Source organism: Strongylocentrotus purpuratus, unplaced genomic scaffold (assembly GCF_000002235.5).
Source record: "Strongylocentrotus purpuratus isolate Spur 01 unplaced genomic scaffold, Spur_5.0 spur5_scaffold_5, whole genome shotgun sequence".
Taxonomy (NCBI): domain Eukaryota; kingdom Metazoa; phylum Echinodermata; class Echinoidea; order Camarodonta; family Strongylocentrotidae; genus Strongylocentrotus; species Strongylocentrotus purpuratus.
This window is the reverse complement of record NW_022145611.1, coordinates 15,612,082-15,636,190: the sequence shown is the minus strand read 5'-3', so window position 1 is coordinate 15,636,190 and position 24,109 is coordinate 15,612,082. Positions and strand designations below refer to the sequence as shown.

The window sequence follows — 24,109 nt, the reverse complement described above, 5'->3', positions numbered from 1 at the left end:
TCAGTGACTTGATGTGTTAAAACATTTCTCTAGTGTTGCTAACTTCACTATCTTTTCATGACAACAAACTACAGTTGATCGAAATCATATATGAGCGAGTCTGCAGGATGATTGGGTGCTCAGAAATAGGCAAAAGCACAAACAGGTCATTACCGTCAAGATAAGGTTCCTGTTGAAGTGATTCCAGGCAGTGATGTCATGCCAAGGAAAAGTCTGTCCACAACATAATAATGAAGAAGCAGGCAACATCACAGTACAGCAAGCGATTGGAATTGCTGCTAATAAGAAGAGGTATGTTAGGGTCCTAGTGGATGACACCGACGTCTACGTACTACTTTTGCATCTACATGACGGACTTATAAAACGCCAATGACCATGGAGACGCCCATCACAGATCGAACTGCTATTAATGTTCCTGCCACTGTAGACAAGTTAGGAGATATCATTCCATCGATGTTGGCAGGACATGCGTTGACGGGATGCGACACTCTTGGGGCATACTTTGGCATTGGATAGGGTACAATGCTGAAAGTGATGTAGCAGAAGATTCGACTCCCTTAGGACTCAGTTGGCAATGTTGATGCAGCATGGTCATATGTCATCACTCAACCTACTCAATGCTTTGCTTCATGTTATGGACAGTGAACAACCAGCTCAATGTCAGAGGCTCATATCAATGTGTGGCTATCAAGGGTCCGAAGACTAAGAGCTACAAATACCCCAAACCTTGCCTCACTACCTCAAACTACTGAAGCGTTTGTAGAAAATGTTAAGAGATCTCATTTGCAAACATGGGTGTGGAAGCACGCCTTACATGCAGTCACGACCTCACTTCGAACACATTTGTTTTGAATATTGTTGCAGAATTAAGTGTTAAATGACACCCTCTTCCGCGTGGAATATTTTAGGGTTCCCAACACTCACTTTCGAGGGCTTTTAAACAATTTTCAACTTATAAACGGATATAGTCCTGTATCGTATTGGTAGTTCGTAACTTTTAGGTTCATAGAAAAGAATCTAGTACCTTAGAATACAAATCTAGTTTCTTAACGCTGTCACTGAAAACGGGCATTTATCACCATATGCCACCTCATATCTATGTGACAGAGATAATAAAATTCAATCGTGTTTTCTTCGAGTATTAAATTACAAAATACAAATAAATGTGCAGCACAAGTTTTACTCACTGTATCCAGTGCATCTGACTCATGACATATGATAATCTCATGATAAAAATTGGTATTTGGCCATCATTTTTAACTATGCAAGTTAATGTGTCTATAGAGGGCGCCATTCCGAATTATGCAAATTTATATATCATTTGTGATCATACAACATCGCAATTTTTATTTAGTGATGATTCTAGAAAAAAATCAAGATATTTGACTGCCATTTAATGTAGTAAAATGCTGTTAACACTTTTTATATCATTAATTTAGGTTAAAAAGGGGATTTTGGCGGCCATTTTGTATGACGTCACATAACTCAAATTGCTCAATACTGACAGAGTGTCAGCAATCGGATTCTTCAAATTGATGGTCTAAGGAACTATAATAAAACAAAAAAAACTATAGACCCTAAAACAAGGTATATCGAGATGGCTGCCGGACTAAGTCCTTAGGAATTTCAATTTCGTCTTATTTCACCCATTATTTCAAAATTGTTTCACAATATTTAGACTTTGATATGGCGGGTGCTAAGATCCAGAATGTTTCAGAACCGACATACTATTTGACTATGTCATTTGAGGATTATTTTGCGACTTCGACGGAGGATTTATCTGAGACCACAATTACTGAGCAGAAAACTCGCTCGGTAAACATCCACGGGATCCTGTGGCCTATCCTTTTCACAGTCCTTATCATCGTTGCCAATTTTCTGAGTCTTGTAGCCTTCTGCGTCGAGAAACGACTTCGCACTTACAACAACTACTTCATCATTAACCTGACCATTCTGGACTTCATAACCGGGTTGGTCCAGATTCCTGCAGTGGTTCAAACACACATCGGGTGCTACCCGTTCTCGCAAAATATCTGCAAGGTGCATTCTGCTATCCGTTGGGGTATTCTCAACTCCTCCAACCTTGCCGTGGTCTTGATCTGCGCTGATCGACATCGGGCTACTTACGATCCTATCAATCACTTCATGTCACGAAGCAAACGAATGGCCGTCATCAAAAACCTCATCCCATGGACTGTTTTAGTAGTCTTCTGGTTTCTGTATATCACCGTAACCGAATTCATTATCAATTTCGACAATGGTCGTCACTGTGTTCCCTGGTACAATTTACGAACATTTCCTGGCTTCATCCCGTTTACGTTTATCACTCTCTTCTATTTACCATTTACCATCATTGCTTTACCCTATTTTAGAATCGTTACTAAAATCCAGGCTACTCTAGGGGGTAAGAATGTCGAAAATCAGTTTGCTTTGAAAGATGCGAACAAGGGAAAGATCACAGCGGAGTTACCTCACGATGACATGACGTCGGCAGTCAGTACTGCAACCATCAATGTCGACCTTTCATCCGATAGTTTTGACCAGGGTCCAAAGATGAAGAACGACAATGCCGCGAAAAGTGGAAAGAAAACAACAGTAAGTATTTCTTTTTCACCGTTAACCACGTATACAGCAACAAGACATGACGGAATGTAAAAGCATCGAGTTCTTTTAGTATTTTATCCGTAATAGCTAAGCCGATCCGAACCTAAATACACTATCCTACAATCAATCCATTAGATATTAAACAATTCAAGCAAAAGGTTTCTGAGAATTAAATTAGGCGCTCAGACAAAATAAGGAATATTCGTAAATATTTTGCTTTGTTGCTTGCTTAAAAGATTTGAGCTTTTGTCATTCGCTATCGGTCGAATACTTTATATTTTAAATAAGCATGATGATACAGGCATTGCCTACGACGAGGCTTTGTTTTATGGTGACGTCATTAATGCATCATAGTTCTGACGTCGACGAACATGGTATTCGATTTAACATCAGAACAGTTTACAATGTTCAATTCAATGAATAATTTCATATATTTTATAGAGTTAAAGATATACCAAAAGTAGCTTTTTTCAAAATTTAACACCTTCATTTGGAAAGGAAACCAATCATCATTTTTAGAAATGGCACTACTTTTAACAATATAAGACGATCATCGTGATTAATGGTGTTATGATTGTAAAACTAATTGAAAAAGAACTGTTGTTCATATAAATCACATATATATTTACTTTTTCACGGTTTGTTCATTGTTACGACTTATCTTAACGGAAATTAGAGGTGTTTGGGTCTATTGGATATGTCAATGGATTGTTGATCATGTGGGTCGCGGTTCGACTCCCGCCGCATAACATATGTCCTTTGGCAAGACATTAATCTACGTTTCCTTCTCGCCATGGAGGTGTAAAGGAGGGGGCGATGGCTCGGTGGTAGAGCAGTGGTCTCGTAACCGGGAGATCCAGGGTTTGAAACCAAATCGATGCGCTAGTGCCCTTTGCTCATGTATAATTCCTCATTAACAAGCCCCTTAAAGCCGTTGGTCCCCTTGTTGCTTACCTATAAGCATACACATACTTTAATAGCAGTCAGGTAAAACAGACAAACCAATGGGCATCCGGTAGAATGCGAACGTTAATGTGGTTGGATAGGGACGTGTGCGCTTGTAAAATGGCGCCTAGCCTAATACTCCCCAGGGAGTGCAGTGTGTGCAATTCCATGAGTGGATTAGCAATTGAATCCAAGTATCTAGAAATTCTATTCCCAGTAACTTTTAACCATGGTTTTGTTTTTCTTTAAATGACTCTCAGATGAAACGCGAAACTGCCACCGAAATGAGCAAGGCTACCAGAACGCTCCTCGTCATCGTTATCGCTTTCGTAGTTTCATGGCTACCGCTGAGCATTCTCTCGCTCATTTACTCCATCGAACCCGTGCTCGCTGTGCCAGGACTACCGCGACCAGCACGACTGTTCTTTGGATGGATGCCGTACCTTAACAGCCTCCTCAACCCGATATCGTATGCCGTGTCGCAACCGTTGTTCAGATCTACTATATTCAACATGTTCCTTTGCCGACGAAAGTAATATTATTTTACTTTGAATGTACCACACATTTATATGTTGCACATAATACATTGTACATCAAAGATAATCCTTAGTCTTGGTAGCAAAACAGAATTTAAAGTTGTTTACGTCTTGAGTTCTCTCTTGTATTATAATAAAAGTATGTCGATTATTTTTTTAACGTAATTTTCTAAAAGGAAACCGTAATCGTATCTAACAGTTATCTTTGTCATCGAATAAGCCAAACGCACGGTCGAATCTTGGTACATCCGAGCTAGGATGTAGATGTAAGTGTTTTTATACGGTATAAATATACAGTCTGACCTACGCTGTGTTAAAGAAATGATGACTATATAATCTTATATTCTGTCTTAAATCTTATGTCATTTGGTCGCAGTTTGGTCTGCATAATACAAAAAAAAAAAAAACGTTTATTCCCAATAAGAATGAGGTATAGAAATTTATACGAATTTGCAGTCATTTAGTTTCTATGTATCTGACAAAAATGTTTTTAGTTTATAAAATATTGTCTCAGTTTGGGCTAAATAATTTGTATGTGTACAAAAACGGAGTGCTTTCTTTTCGAGACTATATATTAACATAATTTTCGTCTTACTATTACCCCACAATAAGTTACAATAAGATATGTATGACAAAATGAAAGGATTGTAAAGCATAACTAGTGACTTTTGTGATAGATAATATTTTAATTTATATAAAATGCCTATGCCTCTCGAAACTAACATGCAAATGTTGGTGATATGACTTACACCTTAGAAGGTTGTAACTTTTTTTTCAATCATGTCATCTATAAAAATATTATAACGAAGTATATGTTTAGAGTGTATTTTTTTGAAATAAATACAATGAGTCTTATTAATATTTAGAGAGATTTTATTGGCTATGAACCAAGATGATAATTTACTTAATTCTAAATTGAAGTTGTAATAATAATGCTCAAGTGTTTATGTTGATACGTCACGTTGGAATTGTTTGCTAACAAAATGTATATTAGGAGTGGTAATGCATTAACAATATCATTCATATACTAAAAATAATAAAGGACCTAATATAGAGCCTTATGTTACTTTGCACTCTACGGTGGAAATATAAGATGTTTTAGATTTAATAATAACATATTGATGTCTATTACTCAAAAAGTCTTCAAAACGTTTATATACTTTTTTCTCAAATTTTGTTGAAATGCTTGGTAGTAAAGAAATTGGTCGGCAGTTTGCATTTTCATAGTGATCATCCTTTTTATATATCCGAATTTTTTTCGCAACTTTTAGTGGGCCGGGAAAAATCCCTTGGGAAAGAAATAAATTAAAGATATGTGATAACCGGGAAGCTATGGAGTGAATTATAGCCGCTAGACTTACTACATTTTAATGAACAAACAATGGTATAATAACGAATAATTGAAATGAATTTATTACGGTACTTTTTTTATATTTATTTTGATATTCATTTGAGTGATATGTTATATAAACGAATTCGAGTAGATTTCAATTTAAGTATACATTGAGTAATCCATGGTCGTTATTTTTATTTTTATTTGATTTAATTCTTGTGAGGGGTACATTTTTATCATAATGACAAAGAAGTTAATTTATACATTTTTCATATGAACTGTTCACATCTCTTTCAAAATAAATATCATACCAACTTTCCTGACTCAAGTCTATCTTTAAGGTTTCAAGATTACGCTTTATTTCTTTACGCCGGGTTAGTATGTTCTTTATTGGGAATTTTATTAAGTGTTTATCATTTTGACATATCGTAAACATGGGTAAATGGTCTGAAATAGCATAGTATATTATTCCATTGTGTTTATTATCTAATACGTTTGAGAAAATATGATCAATTATAGTATGACTTAACTTTGTAATCCTAGTTGGTTTATTAATAAAAGGTTTGAAAGAAAATGAAGATAATAAATTACTAAAGTGTTGGCCAGGAACAGTATAAGATAAGGACATATCGATACTAAAATCTCCCATGACATATATATATCTTTGTTTTCTCTAGAAATATATTCAAGGCATGGTTCTAATTTATCAAAAAATGTGTCGGCTACATTTTCAGGTGGTCTATACATTACCCTAATGATTTTATTCTTATGTTTATCATCAATAATTTCTAAAAATAATGTTTCTATTCCTTCAAATTGAATATAATGTCTTTTTGAACATTGTACATCATTACAAGTATAAAAAGCGACAACTCCTCCCTTTCCAGTTTTACGGTCTCAATGAATTATTTCATTATTCTCAATATTTAATATTGGAGGAGAAGTTGAGTGTAAACAGGTTTCGATAAGTCCTATCAAAGAAAAATTGAAATGTGTTTAGGATGAATAAAAATTCTTAAAAATTACCAAAATTCTTTTGTAAGCTTCGAATATTAATGTTTGATAACTAAAAACAGTGAAGATTATGGGGTCCCGTTGAATTAAAATTTGAATTAAATTTACTAGTAGTATAATATTTACTCTGGGGTGTATAAACTTGATCATTCAATATATCATTTAAAGCCATTAAGATGTAAAATTAGCTATGGCGACTAGTATAAATGAATACTATGTGTTTGGTGCGTGCATGTGCGTGTAGGAGTGCATGTGCATTTGATAATAGGTGGAAATACATTTTGTTGCTTTCAATTGTTCTCTGTACCACCATGTCCTGTATAATCAGTTATGTATATATATCTTTTTGTTAAGTTTTTGCAAAGTTGAGAACAATATTGAATAAAGATGACTCTATTATAGAAAAGAAATAACAAGTTTCAATAAATGTTGTAAGCTACTGAAATAACTGCATTTAATTGGCTTGGAGCCAATTTGACACTGAATTTCCGCACTTGACGCTGATGATAAAAATTAATGACACAGGGCCAAAAATGTTGTCAATCATATCCATGAATATTTTTGACATGTTTTATAGTTTGAATTTAATTTTGTGTATAAATACCAACATGTACGTCTTGGACGTTTTCCCCGTAACCGTTGAAAAAAAAATAGATGCGACATGAAACGTTATGCGTTGGCATATTCAGACAACACTAGACAAGCTTCTAAACTTATCGTATTCAAAATCGATTCAATTTGTAACCTAACTTTGCACGAATTGCACCATCCTTCATGTAAGTGCACTTCGTCTTATTTAGCTCTTGCTCGGGGCCTTGCAATTTAATAAGACACACTCTACCGGTCTGCTTTTTCTGATTACAATGCTCCCACTTTGCGCCTGATCGAATTATCCAATGGCTCTTCTCAAAACCGAAGCTACATGGCATAATTCTTTTAAAGAGCCTTCATAGGAGTTCATCTGATTTCTATTAACAAAGCGGCAGCAAAATCATAACAATAGAATCCGCCATTCGTTATTGCACGCCAAACAAATTAATAACAGTCACCGCCTACCTCTAGATCTTCCTAATCAATACCCTCATATAATGTTTACGCAACCTTCTGCACATCACTGCTCTCTTCGTGATATTTTTTCGGCGTTTCTCATACTGGTAGAAACAAGAAAATTGCGTATATAATCTCTTGCATGCCCTGCAGAAGAGATTATTCGTCATTCTCAGTCACGGCTTGCCATTTAACTAACTGTCATTAAGAATCTTATTTTCATTTTATCTGGTGCAGTATTTCAATATTGTTTAATAAAATTAGATTTTGATATGGCGGGTGCTAAAATCCAGAATGTTACAGAACCTACATTTTATTCGACTATGTTAGTTGAGGATTACTTTGCGAATTCGACAGAGCTTTTATCTGAGACCACAATAACTGAGCAGAAAACTCGCTCGGTAAACATCCACGGGATCCTGTGGCCTATCCTTTTCACAGTCCTCATCATCGTTGCCAACTTTTTGAGTCTCGTAGCCTTCTGCATCGAGAAACGACTTCGCACTTACAACAACTACTTCATCATTAACCTGACCATTCTGGACTTCATGACCGGATTGTTCCTTATTCTCTCGGTGGTTCATACACACATCGGGTACTACCCGTTCTCGCAAGATATCTGCAAAGTGACTTCTGCTCTCCGGTCGGTAATTGTCAACGCCTCCAACCTTGCCGTGGTCTTGATCTGCGCTGATCGACATCAGGCTACTTACGATCCTATCAACCACTTCATATCACGAAGCAAACGAATGGCCGTCATCAAAAACCTCATCCCATGGACTGTTTCACTAGTCTTCTGGTTTCTGTATATCACCGTACCCGAATTCATCATCGATTTCGACAACGGTCGTCACTGCATTCGCTGGTACACTGTACGAACATTACCTGGCATCGTCCCGTTCATCACTTTCTTCTATTTACCCTTTACCATCATCGCTGTGCTCTATTTTAGAATCGTTGCTAAAATTCAGGCTACTCTCGGGGGTAAGAATGTCGAAAAACGGTTTGTCATGAAAGATGCGAACAAGGGAAAGATCACAGCGGAGTTACCTGACGATGGCATGACGTCGGCCGTCAGTACTGCAACCATCAATGTCGACCTCTCATCCGATAATTTTGACCAAGGTCCTAAGATGAAGAACGACAATGCTGCGAATAATGGAAAGAAAACAACAGTAAGTGTTTTTTTTTTTTACCGTCTACGATGTATACAGCAATAAGACGATTTTAGTATTTTATCCGTAATAGCAAAGCCGATGCAAACCGAAATACACTATCTACTATTAATCCATTAGATATTAAACAATTCTAGCAAGAGGTTTCTTAGAATTAAATTAGGCACTCAGACAAACTTAGGCATATTCGTAAATACTTTGCTTTGTTGCTTGCTCGGAAGATTTGCGCTTTTGTCGTTCGCTACCCGTTGAATACTTCATATATTAAATAAGCATGATGATACAGAGGCTTTGTTTATGGGGACGTAATTCATGGATCTTAATTCTGACGTCGACGAACATGTTATTCGATTTAACATCAAAACAGTTTACAATGTTTAATGTAACAAGTTAAGTTAATTTCATCTATTTTATAGAGTTAAAGATATACCAATAGTAGCTATTTTCAAAATTTCTCACCTTTTTTGGAAAGGAAACCAACCATCATTTTTAGAAATGACACTACTTTTAACAATATAAATGAGACCATAATGAAGATGACAATCACCATGATTAGTGTTGTTATGATTGTAGAACTAATTGAAAAAGAACTGTTGTTCATATACAGTGCGTCCCCCCAAAAAACTATACACTTTTGAAATGGCTGCCGTATAAAAAATATAATATTCTTTGGGGAAAAGTTGTATATGAATGGAAAGCTCATAAACCCAACTTTGATATGACACCAAAAAGTTCGAAAATAATTCATGCTTGGGTGAGCACTGCTAACTTTTGTAAAGGGTATGAAAATTAGTTTGCGCAGGAATTAGCCTTCCAATTTGTGAGAGGTAAATCCTTTGGAGCTTATGAAATTGAGAATAATATGACCAATTTATGATCAATTGTGATGAGTTTGGGTTTGCTAAGTGAAATTTGTGGTTCATGGGATTAAAATTGTATGCATGAGTGAACAGGAATTGCATTTGTTATTACCGTATAGCAATGTAACTTTCCATGGTAGACTCAGTGGTGTGTTCATGGGAGTCAGGACGGGGTGATGGTACATGGTACAGGGGAGGGGAAATGTAGGGTAGGACTTTGTTGGGTAGATTGGATAAGGGTCAAGAGGACATGTATGCCCCTCCCCCTTCTCTCTTTCTCTCTCTCTCTCTCTGCCCGGGTATGCTTGTGCATATCTTGACAATTCATTAGACAATCAACATTCAGCTATCAATCACTTAATCAACAATGTATCAGTCAATCGGTCAATCAATTAATCAATCAAGCAATCAATCACCATTCAGTATTTCAATCAATTTAATCATTCAATAAATCGATCATAATTAATCAATAAGTCAGTCAATCACTCAATCTATCAACCAACCAACCAGTCATTTTAGCACTTGAGTTTCGCACAAGAAATACGGTACAGTTAAACACAAATTCACAAGTTTGTAAAATGAACATGTCAGTTTTCAATTTTACAACTGTTTCGTCCATCTTGTATTAAAAAAGAGAAAAAAGGGGAGAAAATATCTGAAAATGGAAACAATGGCCCATATGTCCACCTCCTCTTTCGATGCACAATCTTGGTGAAGGTTTTTATTCACATTCACAGATGTAAAAAAAAGAAATAACAGTTTGTAACACAGAAATTACAACATGTACCATCACTCCATCCTGACTCCCATGAACACACCACTGAGTCTACCAGGGAAATTTACAATACTACAATAAAAAATGCAATTCCTGTTCACTCATGCATCAAAGTTTGGTTTAATAGACCATGAAATTCACTCAGCAAATCATGAATGTATCATATCACCCTCAATTTTGTAAGCTCCAAAGGATTTACCTCTCACAAATTGGAAAGCTAATTCCTGCGCAACCTAATTTCCATACCCTGTACAAAAGTGAGCAGTGCTCACCCAAGCATGAATTATTTTCGGACCTTTTGGTGTCATATGAACGTTGGGTTTATGAGCTTTCCATACATATACAACTTTTCCCCAAGAATCATATATTTTTTTATTTGGCAGCCATTTCAAAAGTGTATAGCTTTTTTTGGGACGCACTGTATATCGTAAATTATTTTTTCACGGTTTGTTCATTGTTGCAACTTATACTAACGGAAAGTAGAGGTGTTTTGGGTCTACTGGATATGTCGATGGACTGTTGATCATGTGGGTCGCGGTAACATATGTCCGTCGGCAAGACATTAATCTACATTTCCCACTCGCCATGGAGGTGTAAAGGAGGGGGCGATGTCTCGTTGGTAGAGCAGTGGTCTCGTAACCGGGAGATCCAGGGTTTGAAACCAAATCGATGCGCTAGTGCCCTTTGCTCATGTATAATTCCTCATTAACAAGCCCCTTAAAGCCGTTGGTCCCCTTGTTGCTTACTTATAAGCATACACATACTTTAATAGCAGTCAGGTAAAATAGCCAAACCAATGGGCATCTGGTAGAATGCGAACGTTAATGTGGTTGGATAGGCACGTGTGCGCTTGTAAAATGGCGCCTAGCCTAATACTCACCAGAGAGTGCAGTGTGTGCAATTTCATTAGTGGATTAGCACTTAAATCCAAGTATCTAGAAATTCTAGTCCGAGTAACTTTTAACCATGGTTTTGTTTTTCTTTAAATGACTCTCAGGTGAAACGCGAAACTGCCACCGAAATGAGCAAGGCTACCAGAACGCTCTTTGTCATCGTTATCGCTTTCGTAGTTTCATGGCTACCGCAGAGCATCATCATGCTCATTTACTCCATCGAACCCGTACTCGTTGTGCCAGGGCTACCGCGACCAGCTCGACTGTTCTTTGGATGGATGCCGTACCTTAACAGCCTCCTCAACCCGATATCGTATGCCGTGTCGCAACCGTTGTTCAGATCTACTATATTCAACATGTTCCTATGCCGGCGAAAGTAATATAATTTTTCTTTGAATGTATCACACATGCTCATGTGCTACATAATATATTGTATATTAAGATATTCCTTTGTTATTGTAGCAAAACATAAATTGAAGATTTAAAAATATTGAGTACTCTCTTATATTTTAAAAAAATTATGCCGTTTTTTTCAGCGTAATGTTCTTAAAGGTAATCCAAATCGTATCTAACAGTCATTTATGTGGGTACATCCTAACTAGGATGTAGATATTTTGAAATGCCCTCATTCATTTGATTTTCCAATACATTTGGGAAAGGGCGAAGAAGATAAATATTACTAGGATTATCCACGACAAACTATTAAATTCTCGAGGTCCTGCAAAAGCTATATGCTGGGTCAAAGCAATGAAAATTGTACGTTGTCATGATATTTATAACTATTATTATCATTTTTATTATCCCCATTATCTTTATTATTATCATTACCATACGATGATGAGTATGAACATGAAATGTAATAATTTTGCATATCAAGTCTCACGTTATGGTTTATGTAAAAAAATAGTGCGACCATCCTCGCGATCACCTCGGCCTTGTCTTATTGTATTCTCTTTGTAATCTTGTAATATACACACACTTTACTTTTAACAAAATCTCCTACACATTCGTTTCTCATCTTTTGGGTATATATATATATACATTATCTCTTACATGTACATAAAATGCATGAACAGAAATCTAAGTAAACTTTGAAGTTAACACAAAATAGTTTGAAGAAAATCAAAGTTACTTACAATTCGATGAATTATATAAACACTTTCTTTATGATTCTGTTGTCGCAGTCAGATGAAACAAAATAGGTCATTTGATCAAAAGTCCGTCACGCAAAAGGCAAAAAATTCTCTTATTTTAATTCACTGGAATATTCCTTAACTTAGTTTATACAAATTTCCTTATAACGTTTTCTATGACCAGACAACCTTTTCCAAAGTTATACTTATGTTTACAAGTTATCGCATGTATATACGCAATTTTTTATTAAAAATAAGTCCCCCTTTTCCAGCCGAAACTAACAAAATCGATATTTGCATGAGTCTGTATACGGTATGAATACAATCAGACCTACCAATGTATATATGTGTTAAAGAAAGGATGACTATATAATCTTAAATGCTGTCTGATGTCATTTGGTCACAGTTTGGTCTGCATAGTACAAATAATTTATTTTCAATAATAATGAGGTATAGAACATCGTAGGAATTTGCAGTCGTTAAGTCTCTATTTATGTGATAGAAAATCTCTCTCTTTCTCTCTCATTAAACGAAATATCACAATACTTTACATTTCAATCCCCCAAACAAAAAATATATACATTTAAAGATGTTTATTTTAAAAGGATCAAGGTGCATTGACAATGAAGTACACAAACACTAAAAGATCAGGAAAGGGTAACACAAAGGGGGTTTTGCAAAGGTACATATTTCACAAATCACACCCGCTTCATCACTTAATCAGAACATATGGATGCGAATATCCGTGGCAGTAATTAATCCTAAGGCGGAGAAGGAGGTTAGGGGGTTGAGAGGGCTGAAGCTTGCCTCAGATGATTTTTAATTTAACGAAATTCTGGCAACCGTATGACTAGGCTTCGAGATGGTATATTTCTTGAAAATTCTTTCTATTTTGATGAGGGAATCACATTTGCACTGCACAAAAAAGGTCAAGACAAAATTCCCAAAATAAATTGTATAGACTAGATAATCAATATTCGGCAAAAGAGGTCAGCCCCTATGGCGAAATCGCCTCTATAAACCTATGATAACAGGCAGGTTTCCCTTCCCTCCACATCTGGACGTTTTTCCCGTTCATATTTCTTATTTCTAAACAGATATGGCATCAGACTTTATGGCCCGAATTCACATAGGTGGTTTGTCGACAAACCTCCTTTTGTTTCGACAAACCTTCTTTTTTTTTTTACAAACCAGGTTTGTAAAAAACGCGTCAAAACGCGTCATATGACGTACATAAACCTCGGTTTGTCGACAAACCTCCTTTGTGAATTCGGGCCTATGCGTTGGCATATATATAGATAACACTTGGCATGCTTCTAAACTCGTATTTGAAATCAATTCAATGTGTGACCAAACTTTGCATCATCCTTATGAAGTGCAATTCTAAGCGGTTGTTCTGGGCCATGCATTTAAATATGAAACACTCTGCCGACCTTTTTTTCTGATTACAATGCTGCTCCCACTGAGCGCCTGATCGAATTTTCCATTGGCTCTTCTCAAAATACCAAGCAACATGGCATAATTCTTTTAAAGAGCCTTTATGGGAGTTCATCTGATTTCTATCTGCACAGCGTCAGTAAAATCATAACAATAGAATCCGACTTTCTCTAATGCAAGCCAAACATTTAAAATACCCATCATGCCTACCTCTAGATCTTTGTAATCAATGCCCTCAGATAGATTTTACCCAACATTCTGCACATCATTGCTCTCTTTGTGATCTTTATACGGCGTTTCTCATACTGGCAGAAAAAAAGGAGATTGCGTATATCTATATATATTCTCCTGCATGCTCCGTAGAAGATATAATTCGTTATCCTCAGCCGCGGCACGCCACTAACAGTCCTTAGGAATTTCAATTTCGTCTGATTTTCTGCAGTATTTCAAAATTGTTTCACAATATTTAGACTTTGATATGGCGGGTGCTAAGATCCAGAATGTTTCAGAACCGACATACTATTTGACAATGTCATTTGAGGATTATTTTGCGAATTCGACAGAGGATTTATATGAGACCACAATTACTGAGCAGAAAACTCGCTCGGTAAACATCCACGGGATCCTGTGGCCTATCCTTTTCACAGTTCTCATCATCGTTGCCAACTTTCTGAGTCTTGTAGCCTTCTGCATCGAGAAACGACTTCGCACTTACAACAACTACTTTATCATTAACCTGACCATACTGGACTTAATAACCGGGTTGTTCCTCATTCCTGTGGTGGTTCATACACATTTCGGGTACTACCCATTTTCGCAAGATATCTGCAAGGTGAATTCTGCTATCCGGTCGGGAATTCTCAACGCCTCCAACCTTGCCGTGGTCGTGATCTGCGCCGATCGACATCGGGCAACTTACGATCCCATCAATCACTTCATATCACGAAGCAAACGAATGGCCGTCATCAAAAACCTCATCCCGTGGACTGTGTCAGGTGTCTTCTGGTTTCTATATAGTACCGTACCCGAATTCATCATCGATTTCGACAACAGTCGTCACTGCATTCACTGGTACGCTTTAAGACCATTACCTGGTATCATCCCGTTCATCACTTTCTTTTATTTACCATTTACCATCATCGCTGTACTATATTTTAGAATCGTTGCTAAAATCCAGGCTACTCTAGGGGGTAAGAATGTCGAAAATCAGTTTGCTATGGAAGGTGCTAACAAGAGAAAGATCACAGCGGAGCTACCTCACGATGACATGAAGTCGGCAGTCAGTACTGCAACCATCAATGTCGACCTCTCATCCGATAATCTTGACCAAGGTCCTAAGATGAAGAACGATAATGCTGCGAATAATGGAGAAAAAACAACAGTTAGTATTCATTACAGTTTACCATGTATACAGTTGTTTTAGTATTTCATCCGTAATAGCGAAGCCGAAGCAAACCTAAATACACTATCCTTAAATCAATCCATTAGAATTTAAACAAATCTTTGCATGAGGTTTCTGAGAATTATATTGCTTGAAAGTTTTGCACTTTTGTCCTTCGCTCTTAATCTAATACTTCATATTTTAAATATGCTTGATGATACAGGCATTGCCTATGACGAGATTCTGTTTTATGGTGACGTTATTAATGCATCATGATTCTGACGTCGACGAACATGTTTTTTGATTTAACATCAGAACAGTTTACAATGTTCAATTTAATGAGTTAAGTTAATTTCATCTATTTTATAGAGTTAAAGATATAACAATACTAGCTTTTTCTCACCTGCATTTGGACTTTTAACCATGGTTTTGATTTTCTTTAAATGATTCTCAGGTGAAACTCGAAACTTCCATCGAAAGGAGCAAGGCTACCAGAACGCTCCTCGTCATCGTTATCGCTTTCGTAGTTTCATGGCTACCGCAGAGCGTCATCATGCTTATTTACTCCATCGAACCCGTGCTCGTTGTGCCAGGACTACCGCGACCAGTTCTACTGTTCTTTGGATGGATGCTGTTTCTCAACAGCCTCCTAAACCCGATATCGTATGCCGTTTCGCAACCGTTGTTCAGATTTACTATATTCAATATGTTCCTTTGCCGACGAAAGTAATATAATTGTACTTTGATTTTTGATTTGATTCTATTTGATACCTAATTTATTGTACATTGAAATTAATCCTTAGTAATTGTAGCATACAAGAAATTTAAGCTTTTTTAAAAATTCTTGAGTACTTTCTCAGATTATATAAAAACGTTGCCGATTATTTTTTGTAAGCGTAATTTTCCAAAAGGAAATCTAAATCGTACCTAACAGTCACCTTTGTAACCGTGTAAGCACACCCCAGGGTCTGCGTGGGTACATTCTAACGGTTTGATCACAACGCATTTGTGCCACGACATGACATAAATTTTAGGCAAATTATGGGTCATCGGGGGTCGTCTGAAGACAGTCCTTTTTTTCTACGATATTCTGAAGTATATATATTTTGTGGGTGTCGTGAGTCTGTTGTATAAGACTGAGACGACAAATGGACGCAGGAGCATCCCACGGGTGACCCACGACTGTTGTGCTACAGTCTTGCGACAGTTGCATGACTGTCGAAAGCGCATCCAACGAGTAAACCACGACCTGATCACCTGAAAAAGAGCCCCCAGATAATACCCGACAACTCACGATGCTCCCATGACTGTCGCACGACTGACTTGCGATACTCCCATGACATAACCACAACAGTCTTTTTTTAAATGTTGTAGCCCTTGTGGCAACTCGATATAGATTTCGGGCTTGTTGAAAGATCTGGCCACAAAAAATATTTTATGGGTCTACTACGACAATATTTCGTGCGATCCGTTGTGGCCAAGGCTGAACTAGGATGTATATATTTTGAAAAGCCCTCATTTATTTGATAGTCTAATAAAGTGATGTTATTTCATGAAGATAAAGCTTTATTTTGAACAGGAGATTCAGGCACATGTCTATTTTTGTTAATGTGCTACCCGAATATCATTCTTTTTGAAAGCTAGGTATCCGAATATATTTTAAATCGTGTATATCAAAATTACATCTTTACCGCTTGTTCGCTTCAATCGTTCGCAACATTTACAAACAAGATAATTTCGGGCAACTTGATGCCCGAATATCTTCTCATTCATGGATATTTGGCGCCCATATAGGCCTACTTTATATATTATCTAGTGTTGTGAATATAGTGTCGCTCGCTCGCAACAATGAATTAGAAACGAATATGCCTGAGGTGTGTACATGGCACTTGTCGTGTTTTGTTAAAGTAATGCAAAAGTAATATGTGAAAAATGTGTGAATGGGGCGACAAAAAACTATTCATTTATGAAAATTTTGAAAAAGAATACATGTATATAACATTAAAAATTGTTAGCTATGTAAGTGTTTGATATTTCCAATTTGACCTAATTAATGAATGAATACTTAAGCCCATGTATATACACTTCACCATTATACATAAATCAATTAATGTAATCATGTGGTATTATCGGTAAATAGTAATAACGCACACACCCGACAAATACTTTTACCACCCGCGCATCCACACGAACGCACGCTCGCGCGCACATTCACACACACGCTCACACACACGCACATACACACAAACACACGCGCACACACACATAAACTAAAAAACCCACAAAAAAAGCTTATCAAAATATGATTGACAGGTCTAAAGAAATAAAATGCAAATGTTACAAGCTTTGTTCTATGAAAGGTGTCGCGAGATTTCTATACACATATTAACGATTGGGAGATCAGAACTTCCACTGGTGAACATATTTAACCTTGCCATTCCACAGTCTCGCAATTACACTATACTTTTAGCCAATTTATCACCAGTTACCTGTTTCATCAACTTTATTATATATATATAACAAGTTTTAATAAATGTTGTAAGCTACTGAAATTACTTTATATAATTGACTTTGAAAAAAATCGAAACTGAATTTCTGCTCTTGTTGATGACAAAATTTCTGACACAGAGCCTTGATATGTTATTATTTATTTCCATGAATATTTTTGACATATTTTACATATTTATTTCGATTTTGTGTTTAAATACGTCATGTATGTTCTAATGAACTATGTGGACGGCGGAACCATAAGTACTCTATCTTATAATAATTATTGTTATTATTATTTTTGTTCTTATCAGTTCTAGTATTATGATTATATTTATGTTATTATTATCGTTATCATGGTTATTATTATTATTATTATTATTATGTGTATGAAGATGACAAGTATATATTTTGCATATCAGGTCTTAAGTACTGGTTAACGTGAAAACCTCCCACACCTTGTCCTCTTTTTAAAACATTTGTGGTCTACACACCTTTTAAATATTTTATTTAAAGGTCCTATGTCCCATTTGCAGGCCAAAAACATGAAAAGGTTTAATTCCACCAGCATTTGAAAGATAATTCCAATTTAGAACTTCCGAAAGGGCTTGAAAATGCCTTTTTGTAGGAAAATAACGACCGCTAGTTGTTGGTTCGACTTTCGGGATTGCAATCCTTTTAGTACATAGTCTGATTTTCAGACCCTTGTACCGAATGGTCGTACGCTTTGTGCTGCGCAAAGATTCAATCAGTTTTATTTTGGCTATTACAAGAAGTGGGTTACTGATGTAACAAATGCCCATGTACCCTTTAGAGCTAATTTTAAGTATGTTATTACCAAAGACAAAAAGAAGTCAGTCAGTCGCTCAATAGTGTCTGACAATGAAGTCTATAAAGTAAACCGATTTACTTTAATCATTTGAATACTAGGACACTGCTAACGTTTAAAGTTCACAGATAGGTCATATTACGTGACATATTCATAATTCCTGCAAAGTTCTACAGAATTTGATGTTGGCTGCAAATGGGACATAGTCCCTTTAAAACAATTATATTTTAACATCTTTTTCTTATTTAGGGAGGCATATATACATATAGTTACCAACTCTTACCAAGTACTGTGATTATTTAAGTATGTCCTAATGTCCTAATTGTCCTAATATATTTTTTCGTGAGAATGTAACAATAAAGCTCACATCAAGCAATGTTCAACAAAGGACCCATTTCAATCAATCTCCCTTTCATTCTTGAGTTATGAGAAAGACAAAAAACACTTAACAGTTATTAACTGTATATATATAAACATGTTTTTATATATTATATAGGCGTGAAGAAAATGGTCTATGAACGTGAGACGAAGCTGTAATTTACAAGTTTATTACGAGCTTTCGACTTGTAAGGCCTTCTTCAGGAACACCCGTTGTCATGTCAGAGTTGAGAATTCTCGCACTTTTATATATATATATATAAAAAAATATTCACACATACACACAGATATATTTTAATATATATTTGTCTTTATATCACATACATGTACATAGTGTATGTACGTGAAGTATGTACATAAAATGCATGAACAGAAACTTTATATAACTTTGATATAAAAACAGTCAGACCTATCAATGTGTATACGTGTTTAAGAAATGATGAATATGTAATTTTTAACACTGTCTTATAATGTCATTTGGTCACAGTTTGGTCTGCCTCATAGAAAATAAAATTTGTTCTCAATAGTATGCTTCATCGTAAGAATTTGCAGTCATTTAGTTTCTATTTATCTGTGTCTCTATTTAAAAAAATCTCTCTCTCTCATGAGACTTTATTACAAAATGTCACAATGTCTCATATTTCAAATCTTTTACTTATATTAACAAAAATATATGTATGCATATCTTAAAAGTATCAAGTTTCTTTAACATAGATAGAAGAGTGGGTAAAATGGGGCTTTGCAAAGGTACATATATCCCACAAATCAAACCCGCTTCATCACTTTACCAAATTATATAGATATGAATATCCGTGACAGTAATTAATCCAAAATGGGAGGGGAAAGTTTATTAATTTACCAATATTCGGGCATCCATATGATTGGGCTGTGAAGTGGTCTAATCCTAATTAATTTACGATAATTAAATGACGAAATCACATTTGCAAAAAGGTCAAGACAATTTTTAAAAAATACATTTACAGACTAAATGGTTGATATTCGGCATAAGAGGTCAGCCCCTAAGGCAAAATTGTCCCCATACACTTATGATGATAGACAGGTTTCCCTCCCCTTCCCCATTTGGACGTTTTCTCGTTATTTGTTTTCTTTCTCTTAACAGATACGGCATCAGACGTTATGATTTGGAATAATTAGAAAAATCATGATTCTAAACTTCAGTTTTCAAAATCGAATCAATTCGTGGCCAGTGCTTTTCGTCCTATTTAGCCTTTGTTCGGGCCTTTCATTAAAAAAAAACATCCTGCGATCTGCTTTTTTTTTTATTACAAGGCTTCCACCGAGCGCGCAATCGAATTCTCTAATGGTTCTTCTTAAATCCCAGTCGACATGGTATACCTATTTAAAGATCCTTGAAAGGAGTTCATCTTATTTTCAATAGATATGCAGTAGTAAAATCATAACGATAAAAACCGATATTCGCTTATGCGCGCTAAACGTCTTAAATACCCATCATGCCAATCTATCTAAAGATATTCCTATTCAATGCCCTTCGATAATCTGTACGCAACCTTCTGCACATCATTGTTCTCTTTGTGCTATTTTCTCATACTGGCAGAAAACAAGAAGGTTGTGCATATATATATATATAGTACTCTGCATGCTCCGCAAAAGTGATTATTCGTTATTCTCAGTCGCGGCACGCCACTAACAGTCCTTAGGAATTTCAATTTCGTCTTATTTCGTGCAGTATTTCAAAATTGTTTCACAATATTTAGACTTTGATATGGCGGGTGCTAAGATCCAGAATGTTTCAGAACCGACATACTATTTGACTATGTCATTTGAGGATTATTTTGCGACTTCGACGGAGGATTTATCTGAGACCACAATTACTGAGCAGAAAACTCGCTCGGTAAACATCCACGGGATCCTGTGGCCTATCCTTTTCACAGTCCTTATCATCGTTGCCAATTTTCTGAGTCTTGTAGCCTTCTGCGTCGAGAAACGACTTCGCACTTACAACAACTACTTCATCATTAACCTGACCATTCTGGACTTCATAACCGGGTTCTTACTCATTCCTGTGGTGGTTCATACACATTTCGGGTACTACCCGTTCTCACAAGATATCTGCAAGGTGCATTCTGCTATCCGTTGGGCAATTCTCAACGCCTCCAACCTTGCCGTGGTCGTGATCTGCGCCGATCGACATCAGGCTACTTACGATCCTATCAATCACTTCATATCACGAAGCAAACGAATGGCCGTCATCAAAAACCTCATCCCATGGACTGTGTCAGTTGTCTTCTGGTTTCTGTATATCACCGTACCCGAATTCATCATCAATTTCGACAATGGTCGTCACTGTACTCCATGGTACACTTTAAGACCATTACCTGGCAGCATCCCTTTCATCGCTCTCTTCTTTTTACCATTTACCATAATTGCTGTACTCTATTTTAGAATCGTAGCTAAAATTCAGGCTACTCTTGGCGGTAAGAATGTCGAAAAACAGTTTGCTTTGAAAGATGCGAACAAGGGAAAGATCACAGCGGAGCTACCTCACGATGACATGACGTCGGCAGTCAGTACTGCAACCATCAATGTCGACCTCTCATCCGAAAATCTTGAACAGGGTCCAAAGATGAAGAACGACAATGTTGCGAAAAATGCGAAGGAAACAACAGTAAGTATCTTTTTAACCATGTACCATGTTTACAGCTATAAGGCAACAGGAATTTCGAAAGCATTTACTTCTTTCAGTATTTCATCTGCCATTGGTAAAGCCGATGCAAACTCAGAAAAGATATCATGAGATCAATCCATTAAGGTATAATTTAAAAAAAATCGTAGCAAGTGCTCTATAGTTTTGCGGTAGCTTCCTTCGCTCTTCATCTAATAATTGTTGCCATAAGAATGATGATAAAAGCATAGCATATTAGTATTACGAGATTATGTTTTATGGTGACGTATTAATGCAGCTTTAAAAGTATAGACCAGTTTTGGAAACGCCCTCCTCCCCAAAAAATGAAATGGAAGCTCTTATTACCAATCATGTGAAAGAATATGTTTTGACTTATACGTGATGTTACAAATTTTGCCTGGAAACCGCCTACTATTATTTGGTATATTATTATATCTACATGGACCGGAAAGATATCGCACACGTGTTGCGTAGTCCCATATACATTATTCTGTGTACAGTGCTTTTAACTTTACCAAGACTGGGCCAAATTTCTTATCATTTTGATGATTCCAGTACACACCAATATTTATATGCTAGATTTATTTTGTTTTCTGATCGATTCCACAACGTTTCTTTCACAATGCAATCGCATTACCAGAACTGGTCTTTACCTTTAAAGGTGAAATTCAAAGAAGATCACAAATATGTCAACTTATGTATCACTAGAAACTGGTAAGCCAACAGATGGCAATCGGACAAGTTTTAGGTCAACTACATATCGGGTGATTTATAAAAATACAAATACAACCACCCCCATAGCAGCTGGGATATACGAGAGATTCGCCCGAAAAATAACGATGTTTGAATGACGTCACTATATGGACCAACACTGCCCAAGCAGACGACATCCCATAGAGTATGAACATGATTGCAAAATTATCATTTCTCAAATTATAATGAGTTTAGTGTATATAAATGTAATGGCATGTCAAACCATTCAAAAGGGGATATGGCCCGATTCTAATAACTTAAATCTTTTGCTTGTAAAAACACAGGATAGGGGTGAATTAACAATCAAAGAAACCAGACTTTCAAATTGAAAAACCCTTGGAATGATATTAAGGACGGCATTTTTTCCCTCTTGAAACGCCGAACATACCCCGGTATGTGCAGCTGAATATGCAATGGCATCTTATTTTATTTACAAGCGACAGATTCCTTTATTTTTGTGTCGCTGCATTTGTCATCAAAATAAAACCATGCGCGGGGTTTAGAGTGAGGCAATAGATTATACATTTAGCCTGACGGTAGTGAAGTAAGAGAAAAAACTCAAGAGAAGATGAAAACACAGGCACTGGAAATGTGTGAGATGTCATGGGACATCGTCTGCTTGGGCAAGTCATGTCCATACAGTGATCTCACACATGTCAGCAGCGTTCGGAGAGTTCATGAGGTGCTATGCCGGGGCTGTATTTAAGCGTTTTTTAATTATAATAATCATTACTTCGAATGTTTCCAAGCATTGAATTTTGATAACCTTGTCGAATCAAAGTTTCAACTTTGCAATAATGAAAATAAAGTTAGTTTTTAAAATCAATGAATATCTACTTTAACCTGACGTAGACGAATATGTTATTCGATTAAACAGCCCCGTTAACTTGATATCATTTTTATAGGATTTTCGATGAACTAATAAAGCAGCATGTAAATTAAAAAAAGGTCACCTCCATTTGGAGAAGAAGCCTATCAGCCCTTTAAAAAAAAATAGAAATGACACTTCTTCTTTTAACAAGATAAATTAGACCATTAACATGATTAGATTTCTAGTTATTGACCAACTGATTACTTAGAACTTTTGTTCACAAATATAATTTATTCTTGAAACTTTTCTCATTGTTTTTACATTGTTAACTTATACTACTACAGACTAGGGGTGCCGTGGTCTAGTAGATACGTCAACGGACTGTGGTTCGCGGTTCGAGTCCCGTTGCGGCACTAATATCCTTTGGCAAGACATTAATCTACATTATTTTGCTATTTTCCATTCAGGTGTTAAACGGGTACCCGGTAGGATTGAAACGTTGCTGTGGTTGGATAGGCATGTGTGCGCTTGTAAAATGGCGCCTGGAAGAAATACTCCCTAGGGAGTAGGACGTATGTGTGTACTATTATGTGTGGTTTAGCGATTGAATCCAATCACGGGGGTTGTAAGTATTACATTGTAAAGCGCTTAGAAACATAGTATTGAGTGGTATACAACAGTGACTATGATTATTATATATGACATGAGCATATATATTATTATAGTCTGAGTAACTTTTACAATGATAGTTTTCATTTTGTTCTTTATAACTTTCAGAGGAAACGCGAAACTGCTACCGAAATGCGCAAGGCTACTAAAACGCTCCTTTTCATCGTTCTCGCTTTCGTAGTGTCGTGGCTACCGCAGAGTATCAACATCCTCATTTACTCCATCGAACCCGTGCTCGTTGTGCCAGGACTACCGCGACCAGCTCGACTGTTCTTTGGATGGATGACGTATGTCAATAGCCTCCTCAACCCGATATCGTATGCCGTGTCGCAACCGTTATTCAGGTCTACTATATCAAACATGTTCCTTTGCCGTCGTAACTGA

The 24,109-nt window shown here is 36.5% G+C and overlaps 4 protein-coding genes across 4 annotated transcripts; all 4 read left to right on the top strand.

Moving 5' to 3' along the window:
• The first annotated feature begins 1,686 nt into the window (after positions 1 to 1,686).
• LOC115929524 (trace amine-associated receptor 13c-like) lies at positions 1,687 to 4,085 on the top strand. The gene is made up of 3 exons (XM_030998644.1): positions 1,687 to 2,219; positions 2,373 to 2,595; positions 3,810 to 4,085. Exons 1-3 carry the CDS (start codon positions 1,687 to 1,689, stop codon positions 4,083 to 4,085), a joined length of 1,032 nt encoding a protein of 343 aa, XP_030854504.1.
• A 3,717-nt stretch (positions 4,086 to 7,802) lies between these two features.
• Positions 7,803 to 11,562, top strand: LOC115929522 (muscarinic acetylcholine receptor M1-like). Its single transcript, XM_030998642.1, has 2 exons — positions 7,803 to 8,654; positions 11,287 to 11,562. Exons 1-2 carry the CDS (start codon positions 7,803 to 7,805, stop codon positions 11,560 to 11,562), a joined length of 1,128 nt encoding a protein of 375 aa, XP_030854502.1.
• A 2,668-nt stretch (positions 11,563 to 14,230) lies between these two features.
• LOC588068 (muscarinic acetylcholine receptor M1-like) lies at positions 14,231 to 19,978 on the top strand. The gene is made up of 3 exons (XM_787768.1): positions 14,231 to 15,133; positions 15,588 to 15,796; positions 19,948 to 19,978. Exons 1-3 carry the CDS (start codon positions 14,231 to 14,233, stop codon positions 19,976 to 19,978), a joined length of 1,143 nt encoding a protein of 380 aa, XP_792861.1.
• A 593-nt stretch (positions 19,979 to 20,571) lies between these two features.
• LOC588049 (5-hydroxytryptamine receptor 2A-like) lies at positions 20,572 to 24,109 on the top strand. The gene is made up of 3 exons (XM_787750.3): positions 20,572 to 21,083; positions 21,252 to 21,474; positions 23,834 to 24,109. The coding sequence occupies exons 1-3, from the start codon at positions 20,572 to 20,574 to the stop codon at positions 24,107 to 24,109; spliced, it is 1,011 nt and encodes a 336-aa protein (XP_792843.3).